This window comes from Mustela nivalis, assembly GCF_964662115.1.
Source record: "Mustela nivalis genome assembly, chromosome: 10".
Lineage (NCBI taxonomy): Eukaryota > Metazoa > Chordata > Mammalia > Carnivora > Mustelidae > Mustela > Mustela nivalis.
Genome location: NC_139029.1, coordinates 105,773,885 through 105,784,898, shown reverse-complemented (window position 1 = coordinate 105,784,898; position 11,014 = coordinate 105,773,885). Strand labels below are relative to the sequence as shown.

Below are 11,014 nucleotides of genomic sequence, written 5' to 3'. Positions count from 1 at the left end.
ACTGAACTTAAGCTTCCAGTATTGTCATTTGTCAAACCTGCCTGAAGGAACAGCTAATTTGGGACAGTCGTTTTCTGCCGTCTATCCAGAAGGAAGTGGTTCGCTGTCGCACCCTGAGAGGGCATATGGAGTAAGAATGGGAAAGCTGCTCCTACAAATACCCACGGGAGGTAGTTAAGGGGCACAAAGGACAAGAAAAACTAAGTTTTCCCACCACAACTTACCTAGTACCTCTCACGCTACCAGTGCAGGCCTGGCTCTTTACCTGGTTTATTCTCCGGTTGCTGGAGTTTGATTTCTGAAGCTAGAAAACTGGGAAATCACGGTAACAAACTGTAGCTTAGTCATTTCCATAGGTCAGGTAACAAAGTCCAGTCTGTTTTATTTCTAACTCAAATATTGCAAATATACAGAAAATTACCAGTACAAAGTTAAACACATCCAGATTTATTTACACAATGCTAATAAAGAAATTTAAGTTTGATTTCCATTTTGTGGAATTTTGCTATGGGGTCTGGCTTTGTTGGGTAACTGACATGGGTCACTGAAACTTGATTATCCCACCCCACATGCAATTTTCTGTCCCAAGGGAACAGGAGACTTGGGTTTTTAGCGCACATGCAGTAATGATGTTAATACTGCTTTACACTTTAGTAGGAAGGCAGCTGTCCCACAGCTGGGGGAGGGGTCAGAGAAGTTACAGGACAGGAAGGGACCACATGCTCAGAAAGGGAACGAGACACAAGAGAGGGTTGAACAACAGGCACGTGGGGACCCTGAGCATTTCTGTGCATGAGGACAAGAAGGATACGACCAAAACCCTCCTTCCCTAGACGTCCAAACACGGGAGGTGGGCAGGATCATCGAGGAACATTCAAGTCACCCGACCGCAAACTGAGGGCATGCAGAGGATGAGAACTGCATGAAAGATTTGGGACATATCAATAAATCATTAACATGTACACTATACAGTTTATACATGTATATATGTACATATATATATATAAAGGTACAGATTAGTTTATGTTATTCTATATAAACGAGGATGCTTAAGAATGTACTGGTGTGAAAAAATGCATACAGCCAGTTTTTGAAGACAGTTTCAAATTAATGTTGTGACTCTTATTGTTATAATGCAACATAACCAAGGAACCAACATACTCCTGCCGTGTCAGTCAGCCTCTGCGAGGGCAAGGCCCAGCTCTGCTCAGGCAGGACGGTGCTCCCAGAGCTGCTGGGTACATGGGTGGCAGATGAAACTGAATGTCTGGCCCCTGCTGAAGGCCAGCACTGAAGGTCTGGCCTTCAGTGCTGGCCTTCTGGTCTAGTACTCCGTCATGCGGCACATCTTACACTTTGGTTTTATTCAAAGGACATTTAAGTCCCTGTTTACCTCCCTGCTTGAGGCCAGATAGTAGCATAGTCGAAAAGCTGAAGCTCTGACTTTAGCAGTTCCAAGCATCCGGGTTTCAGATGGGGTGAGGAGGAAATACCAACAACAAGTAGGGAGAGCTCCACACCCTTTGCGCGTGGAGGCAGGGTTCTTAGAGCCTTCTGAAGGGAAAGAGGACCTCTCTACTTGAAGAATTGGTCTAGAACAGAGAGAACTGACTGAAACTCCAGCCAGCCCTGCAACCTGGGGTGGGTGTGGACAGCTCCGCACTCCCCTCTGCATCCTGGTCCTGTGACCCAGGCCATGGGAGAACCAGCTGCAGTGTAGAGAGCCAGTGAAAGGGCTGGAGGCAGCCAGCCTGTTACTAATGCATCATGGATGAAAGGCCAGCTTGGACATGGAGAGGCCCAGAGGCAAACCTAGGAATTAGAGAGGTACACACTGGAAAGCCTACTCAGAGGCAGATGGCAAGTTCTAAATTTCAGTTATAGCTCATCTATTGAATCTTCTGAGCCCAGCTGAGAACTGCCAAAACTCTCCAGACTTTTTTCTTCTCCTAAGTGAGGTCTCCATTCAAATACCAGCTCAGGTGCACGGACCCTTGGCCTCTAGAGTCACCAACCCAAAGCCCTCTTAGGGCCAAGGTGCCGATCACAGGTGAGGGATGGTGAGTTCTCCACCCGGACTTAAAAGCTCAGACCACTGTAGACAGTCTGATGTGTCCAACCTTTCTTATGGTGCTCAACCCTATTGCTGAAACCTCCAGAAATCATCTCTTCTGCTACCATCAAGCCCGAGATTTTATACAACGAAAAGCTACACTTTACTTTCAAAGATAATGCTCCTAATCTAACGTCAGTAGAACAAATTAGAAATCGTTCTCTCTTCGAAGCCATCACGGATAATAGGCTGATATACTTGCTGGCTGAGATGGGAAGCTAACTAGCCAATGAAGGGGGTGATCCAGGCTTGTTAGCAGTCCTCCAAACAACTAAGCTAGCCAGCCGGACAGACGAGGATGAGAAAACAAGGACAGGGAGAAGGTAGTTCCTCAAGGGACAGCCCACACCTGCATCTAGATGAGGGGCAGTTTCTAAATACACATTCAAAATTACCATTAATTTTTGTTTTTCAGCCATGTAAAACAGGAGAATAAAATTTTCTGTCACAGTGGCAAAAAGGAGCGACACACTGCTCCCACAGAGATGCCACCCATCCCTCTCCTGAAGGACAGAGAGGCGACCGTATGCAGAAACCCTGCCCGCCCTGGGCACGCAGCCCCTGCACACATAAAAACGTTCAAAAGCTCTAAAGACAACTGGCCAGCACTGCTTGCCATGCACACAGAAACCCTGGACAATTTACTCACTTTTTGTACCTCAGCTCCGTCTCCTGAAAAATGGGGACGACAAACCCCTAGCCTTCAAAGAGAAAGTCTCATCGAGAATGTTCTAAGTTTCCAAAGACACAATGCCAAGTCAAAGTGCTCTGAAAATTGCCAAGTTCTACAGAAGTCCCAGATACCCTTAGAAGCCCAGAGCTCTAACCTTATTTGGTTAAGGAAGAAGATAAACTTTCCTACATCCTAAAATAAATCAGAGAACTACCACATACGCACACATCTGCCCAGGCGAGTATAAGCTGCAGGGAGAAGGTGTGCGGCAGGAGTGGGTCTTTTCTGGGCATGAGAATCACTTTGGGCAGAAGGGGACTGTGTCCGGGAGAAAGACTGACACGTTATCATTTGTGAGCTGGTCTATCTTTGGAATGTTTTTTAAATTTAAAAACTATGCAAAATGAATGAGCTTTTCCTAAAAGACCAGTGCTCTATGGCTCAAACAAATACGAATTCTCTTCACAAAAAATGCCCTAGCTTTATTTCCCAACTGAAGCTCCCTGACTCATTTAGTTCTGCTGCAGCTTCAAAGTCTCTAACCTTCTCCATCCACCCCCTCTCCCACTTTCCCTGCTGCTGTTAATCCATTCTGGGGAGGAGAGAACACAGCCATCTGCTCACGCATTCTGACAAAAGTTGATTTGGCACGTCTACTTTTTCGTGACTTTATCACCATAAAATGAACTAGCAGCAAAATGGCAGTTACCAAAGAATGTCCCAACCATAATTACTGGGAGAAACTGTGACCAGCACAGTAGGGACACTAGGACCAAAAATGTACTATACTATATACCTGGAGAGCAAATATTCAAGCTCTATTAAAACGAATTATTGCAGCTTTCCATTACTGTGTGACCACCCAAATCTCCACCTCACCGCATTCTACTGTTAACTTGATCTGAAAAAATGTCCAGTGGAAAACTTCCTTAAAATTAAATTTAAAATACGAACTTAACGCATCAGGTAAAACATCACCTACACTATACATGTGTTTTCGGTTGGTTCGGCCACAAGTTTCATGCCAACAAATTAGATGGCAAAGCTGGAGAAAATAGGTGAGGAAGAGAGCCTGGTAATAAAATCTTGATTTTTAAAAAATAGTTTATAAATCTGAAAACATGTCTAGTCCTGGCTCCATGTACAACAGCAGTCCAAGAGGCAGCAAGCAAGTAGCCATCCTAAGGACTCACCACCACGCCCACAGGTGACAGAGGACACGGAGCACTGTGATGTTCAGTCCTCAAAGGCCACCCCGGACACCCTCCCTTGGCTCCAGCGGAGAGACCCCACAGCCTGGGCAGATATCCAGGGCAAGCCCTCACCCTGTCCTTGAGCAAGTTCACAGGCACAGACATGAAGCACGGCTGGAAGAAGCAAGAATTTGTCCTTTAATAGGTGCTAACCCTAGTCAATTCCCTGCTGCTCCCTTCTTCCTGCCCCAAGTTAAAAATATTGCCCTTTAAGTTTTCCTGATTTAGTGTCTTGGAAGCACATGGTTAAGTCAGTTGCCAAAAGGCAATTAACGAGGGTATTGCCTAATTAAATGGGGTGGGGGGAAGAGACACCACTGTGGTCCATGGTCCCCGAAAGAGCAAGCAAGCAAAGGCGGGGTGTGTGTGAGGAGCTGGTATGTAGCACTCTCGGCGTGGAGCTGTCCCTGGCTGGAGAAAGGCTGCCAGGCCGTGCCAGTCATCGCAGCCCCCGAGTCCCTCTCAGCAGCTTCTCCGTGTCGCCGGCAGAGCCCAGGGACAGCACCGAGTACTTGGTGATGGTTGATGCTGGGGTTGGCAGGTGCCTGGGGGCAGGCGCCATGCAAAACATGCAAGAGGGGGGTTAGTGAAACATTCCCTTCCAATCCCATTTCCCTTACCAAACAGAAACAAAACCAAAAGAACCCATACTTTGCAAAAAGACAGAACTTGAAATAAAAAATTAAAAAATTTAGATTTCTCCCCCTTCTCAGAGCCAATCGTGAGAGTGTTTCAGGTCCCCACCCACCCACATTTCTTTAGTGCAGGTCCTTTTGGCTTTGGTGGAAGCAGCAGAAACAGAGCTGGGTCCCTCACAATGGGAAATTTATTCCCCCCAAGTTGGAGCCACAGGGCGTGTGAGAGGTACTGCGGTTCCATCATCTGTGCTCGGTCCCAGCCACTTTGAAGAGCTATTCCAGGAGGTCCTGAGAAGAGAAACAGAGACTATATTATTTGTACACTAAAAAATTCCTATTTTGAGGGTGGCTCAGCCATTAAGCATCTCCCTTCGGCTCAGGTCATGATCCCAGGATTCTGGGATCAAGCCCCAGATCAGGCTCGCTGCTTGGTGGGAAGCCTGTTTCTCCCTCTATCACTCCCTCTGCTTGTGTTCCCTCTCTTGCTGTGTCTCTCTCTGTCAAATAAATAAAATCTTAAAAAAAAAATTCCTATATTGAAAGTTCTGACCTGGTTTCTGGGCTGGCCAAGTCTTACAGGCATTAAGTGGCTGCTACTGGCTTACGCGCCCCCTCTGCCTCAGTTGAATCCTGATTTTGAAAGGAACAGGAATACCCCTTTCTTGTGCTTCCGGGCCACCCATCAAGAAGTCTTACCTCATCTGAGTCGTCATGATAACCACTCTTGTGAGTGTGGGAGGCCGTGTCCAGGGCATCCACGCCATCCACACCATTGGCCTCGGCATGCTGCTGCAGCACGGAATAGCGGTGCACCAGGAACCTGGGGGTGGAGACCTCCATGAGCCATCCCATGGTGACATGTGACATGGGGCCATGGGATATGAGACATGCCTCCCACAGGCCTGAGGACTTTCCGAGTTCTACACACTCACAGCACGAGTCACACACATGGGAGGCATAGCCCACAGTCGGCATGTAGCAGACAGAAGCTCTGAGAAGGTCTGGGCCTGATGCTTCAGGAACACCACTACCATTGGCCAGTTTTCGCTATGGGCCGGCTCAACCACATGCCCGGGGCTGCCTCTGCAGCTGGAGTTTGGTATTTCTGGCTGACTGCCATGTTCCTTACCTTCCTCCACAGACGTACTTCTTCACAATGAGCACCCCTGCTACGACTGTGACCAGCATCAATCCCACGGTGGCCAGGATGATTGGAACAGAATTTGACTTGGAGTTCTTGACAAATTAAAACACAGACAATTTCAGGTGTGCACATGCTAGGACTGAACTCAATGAGGCTGCTCCTCCCCCTGGTTTCTCTGTGAATGACCTGCAGTCTCCAGGCCCTTTGTGCTTTCCCCGCCTCCGGCCCCCGCCGGACTATCTCAATCCTACCAGGAGTGTGTCACTTATGGCAGAGGGGAACCAGAACTTCAGCTGTCCGGAAGCTGCCAGAATGATCCAAACTCAGGCTCTAATATCTGAGTTACCCTGGGAACTATGGCAATGACCTAGGTCAAAGAGCAACTGAAGTTGTTCCCCACTAGCCATGTGGAGTAGTGGAGCACTTAGGGGCACAGCGGGAAAGGGGGAGAATGACAACAGTGGGTCAGATAAATCTGGAACATGGTCAGTCCCTGAGAAGAAGCTGTGCCCATGCTGCCTCAGGCAGGACATTGTGTAACATGAAGACCCTTGTTTTTACTTCATTTTTCGTATGTTTTTGCAAATAAGCCTTTTCATATTATTGCTGGAGTGGGCCCTACTTGTTTCAGGGCAGGAGATAGGGAATGTGTGTTTTCAGTGAATCTAAGAGGTGGCAGAACTGGAATCTGGGACCTGTTGTGTCCCTGGGGGCGGGAGTCCTATCCAATCACACACACACACACTGAGGATAGCTACTAGGGATGCAAGGTGAGGGTGCAGAGAAGAGGGAACTTGCTCCCTGACAAGGACACACACCCACATTCTGCTCCGGCTAAGAGCTCCTGCTCCTACCTAATCCTGCCCGTGTCAGGCCTTCATCCCTCAGAAGGCCGGAGAGGAGGGGACTGCGGATTATCTAACTCCCATTTTATGGATTAGGGAACTGGAGCCCACAGCTGACTGCCCCAGTCACACTGCTGGTCCAGTGCTTCTTTATCAAAAGGCTTCCTCTTTACCACTTCCCACATCCCAGCCAGACGGTTCAGCACTACAGAGCCGTAATCTGCCTCATAACCTGCTCCTACATCACAAACCCATTAGTACCGAAGTTCAGTTGTCTAGTCTGAGCACACTCGGCATGACTCAGCACAGAGCCCACCTAAATGAGGGCCAGGGCTCCTCTCTTCCTGCCCTTTACAGCCCGACGTCAAGTATTTTCCCTAAATGACTCTCAGCCCCCAGAAATGTCCTCAACCTGATGCTCCCAAGAATTCAGAACAATTGTATGGAATTCTACTTTGTTCCTCCACCGATAAAGTTTTTAGCATGGAGTTTATCATGCTGTGTGACCCATCCTCCATCCTAATGGTCTCCTGTGCACAGTGCAGGCCGCCTGAAGTAGTCTGGCCTCTTTGTATTCAGTCATAAAATCCTCAGTGCTGTCGCTTTGTTTCTGGCAGAACACAAAAGCCCACTGGTCCCTAAACCAGATCTACTTTACTGTACCTGCTTTTCAGGACTCAGGAAGTTGCTTGTGCATTTCTTTTTCAAGTCTTTTACTTCTCGGACTGGATTCACGCCACCTTGGCATCTGTCTCCTGGAATTTTTCGGTACCTGAAAAAGCAGAGACAATTTCTTGTCAGACCCTTAGGATGTATTCCTCGTTCCTGAAAGCAAGATTTGAAAATCTGCAGAAAAGCTTCTCAAACTTCCACCCCCTTTCAGGCCTGAGGGGAGAACCTTGGGAATGTTTTGGGGATGTTCTGTGTAGTCTCAGGCCCTGAACAGCCCAAGCATCCCTGGCCTTCCCGCAGAGGCCTGCCTGCCTCTCTGGGCCACGAGATGGGGCCAAAGAACTATGGCCCAAGGAAAGCACGGTAACACACCGTACAAAAAATGGGAGTGGGGGTATGTACTGTGGGGGAAGTACTGTGTCTCCTCTGGGGCAGCACTGCCCCCACACAATGGCTACTTACACTTAAACTAAGTAAAATTAGTTCAGTAGCTACACAGGGCTAATGGCTACTGTATGGGACACAGCAGACGAGAAGGCATTTCCAGCGCCACAGAAAGTTCTGTTCCACAGTATTTTCCTAGCATGCTCTAGAACACTGCCTGCATGGAGGTGCAGGGCGCAGTGAGTGGGAGCTCACTCTGCACCGCGGGGACACGGCTGTCATGACTCAGGAGGGGAGGCGCCTCACCCATTTGTTGTCAGGTGCTCCTCTCTGCCATACAGACAAAATTCCAGATCGTGGCCCTTTAGCTCTGGCTGTTCCACACATTTGGAGTCATTTTCTGGACGGAAGTAGCCAAAATCACTGTAAGAGTCCACAAATACAGTATGTTTCAGAGCTGCGCAACGGCAGGGACGGGACCATCGATGAAGGTTTTATGTGGCACAGGCAGATGGACAGCCCAGTCTGTGGCTGCACGGGAACAGCCGTGTGAGGAAGGTCCACTGAGGAGGACAGACAGGGAGAACACTCAGCTGGGGGACCAGCGGCTCATGGAGCAGGCCTGGTGAACTTGGGACTCTGTAGCCAGAAGCCTGGCCGAGACAGCAGCGGCTCCAGGAAGGGAATGCCTGCAGCAGGGTGGGGACTCAGCCGAGAACTCAGACACTGAGAAACAGTGGCACCAACGACAGATCTAAACCCACAATGCTTAGTCACCATTTTATTTACCTCCAAATCACTCATTATGCTCTCTGGGTGTGTATCAAATCCTGCCTGCCTGCCCCATTTCTGTCCCTCTTAGCTTCTTAGGATCCCTGTCTCCAATGTGGATGCCTGCCTGCTTTTCATCCTATCCCATCTCTCCACAGTGCTTCCCATCTGCTCTGCTCTCTCTGCTTCCCCCAAGAAGTAATATACTGCCTCCTCTCCAAGGCTGATCCCCCGCATGAGTGTCCATGCTCCATCCCTCCAACTGCCCTGGGACCTTGCTTGGCTGACCATGTGGAGGGACCATCAGGCCCACTCACCTGAGGGCTTCTCCTTACCTGTGTGTATCATCTTCCTTCCCTCTCTTCTTCTTTACTTGCCAAACTTCTTAAACAAATATTTTGTACTTGTTCACTTTTTATCCTGTGCATTTATCCCCCCTACTACCTTGGAGGCAAATGTCTGAGGCCCCCAGGATGCACGAGTCTGGCAACCTTGGGGAGCCTTCTCTGGTCTGGCCTGCCCTGTGCCCCGCCATGTGCTGCCCACGCCTGCCCATGCCCCCGCAAAGCTGGCTCACCTGCTTCTCTCTGCACGGTTTATGCCTCTGCCTTCCTAACCCGGAAACGCAGACCCTTGCCTGTGGTCTGCAATTCATTCTCTTACCCTGTATCTGCTCTACCTTTGTGAGCTTAACTCTTTGTTGCAGCTAAAACTTCCAGGTTTTACCTCTCTTGACCTGTGATCCTACATTTCCAAGTTCCTGCTGGACGTCTCCACCTAAATCTGCTGACAGAACCTCAAATAAATAGAGCACTCAATACACATCATGTCCTCTCCTTCGAGCCAGCCTCTTCCACCATTTCCCTGTGTTTGTCCACAGCACTACCTTCCTTCCATTATCTAAGTTGCACATTCAGCCCGGGCCTGCCCCATCTGCACCCTCCGTGCTTCTTTATCAGGATGGCTGCGACTTGCCCTCATGGCCTATCTCCCAGCACACCCTTCCTGAGCATGCCAGTGGGCATCTACGCTCGCACCACTTCACTGGCTTTAATGACTGTTCCTTCCCAGATGTGCAAAGTCAAGTCCTAGTGCTTGTCAGGGCTCAGCTCAAATGCTTCTCCTCAACAAAGCCTTCTCTGAGCCACCTCCCTTCAGCTCTAGATGGAATGGCCTTTCCCTTCTCTCAATCCCCCAGGCACTGTTTCACAGCATAATCCTGTGCATCTGAGCGTCAATAACAAACTTTTTATTGTCACTTTGCACTGCCCTGTGCACGGCAAGGATGCAACAGATGCTCGGGGGGTACACGGATGCTGCTGGTACTTCAAAGTCATGCTGACAAATATTTAGGGAGCAGGATAAGAAGAACAAAAGAAGTCGAAGATACTACCCCTCCGACAGGGGGAGAGTTATGGTGAGAATTTTAGGTGTGCAATCCCACATGTCAGGGAATGCGCCCTTTGTCCTCACAGTTACACACTTCTCAAGCACATGGGAAAGGTGCAGGCTCCAGGGCCGAGCTGCTGGGCGCACATTCCAGCTCTAACACTTCTGGCTGAGCTGCTGTGGGCAAGGCAGTGATGCCCTCTCTGAACCTTCATTTCTCCCTTGGTGAGACGGAAATGGCAATGGTCCCTGTCTCAGAGGGCTGCTGGGGGTAAATGCAAATGGCTTGGGACAGTGCCGGCTACAGAGTCAGTGCCAGGAGCTGTGCTGACTACTCCGTGCTGATCAAACATAACACCCTCAAGAAGCTAAGAGTTTGAAGGCAGACCCAAACCTCTCTACGACAACCAAAACCCAGCAGTAGGTGTCCTGCAGGAGTGCAGATGAGGGAAAGCCAGGGAAGGCTTTGCGGAGTAGAGAAGTGAGCTAAGTTCTAAAGGCCAAGTAGGCATTCCCTAAGCCTGGGGGGCAAGCAGGCAATGTGGGGAGACTTCTCGGCCAGAGGAAGCCCCATGGACAATGGCACGCAGCTCTGATGAGGCACAGCAGATCTGGAAAGGAGAAGGCTGGGGAGTTAAGATCCCAGTCTGTGTGACTTCTAGGATGAAGGCAGCCTACGAGAGTGTCACAGTCAACATCCTCTAGCCCTAGACTGACACCACAGCCATCGGAGAGATTCCGTTCCCTGTGGAAACACGGAAGGAGCAACCCTGGCCCGTTCCATGTGCAGATGGGAGCCACACCGGGGCAGGGGGTCCACACCGGTCAGACTGGGAGGTTCGCTCAGTCCCGTATTCTTGGTCACCTGCAGTTCTAGAGAATGTGATGTGGAGGGACATGACTGCTATCTGTCTGCACTCTTTTCCATATCTTCCAGGATTCACCTTTATTTCCTGCCAGTATGATTTAAAGGAAACGAGTTCAGGAAGCAGTACCCCTGCCTGGTGATCTGAGGACTGCCCTGCCCTTAGACAATCAACTAACTCCATGCTGGCTATGCCACTGACCCTTCAGCGCAGATGGTCCTGAGCTTGCGGGAGTCCACCTCGATGGCCTTTAGACCTTGATGGGA

At 49.5% G+C, this 11,014-nt stretch overlaps 1 protein-coding gene across 16 annotated transcripts in view; it reads right to left on the bottom strand.

Annotated features, from left to right (window-relative positions):
- Positions 1-357: 357 nt before the first annotated feature.
- The window catches only part of SORT1 (sortilin 1), a 66,189-nt gene continuing 55,532 nt past the window's right edge, over positions 358-11,014 (bottom strand). For 7 of the 16 annotated variants that reach the window (XM_082687506.1, XM_082687507.1, XM_082687503.1 and 4 more), the window contains exons 16-20: positions 8,029-8,145; positions 7,330-7,438; positions 5,807-5,913; positions 5,374-5,497; positions 358-4,965 (exon numbers count right to left, since the gene is read on the bottom strand). In XM_082687506.1, the coding sequence (XP_082543632.1) occupies positions 4,951-4,965; positions 5,374-5,497; positions 5,807-5,913; positions 7,330-7,438; positions 8,029-8,145 (472 nt within the window). In that variant the 3' untranslated portion in view covers positions 358-4,950. The remainder of the gene's footprint in view (positions 4,966-5,373; positions 5,498-5,806; positions 5,914-7,329; positions 7,439-8,028; positions 8,146-11,014) is intronic. The other 9 variants (XR_014299765.1, XR_014299769.1, XR_014299773.1 and 6 more) reach the window with 4 other exon arrangements.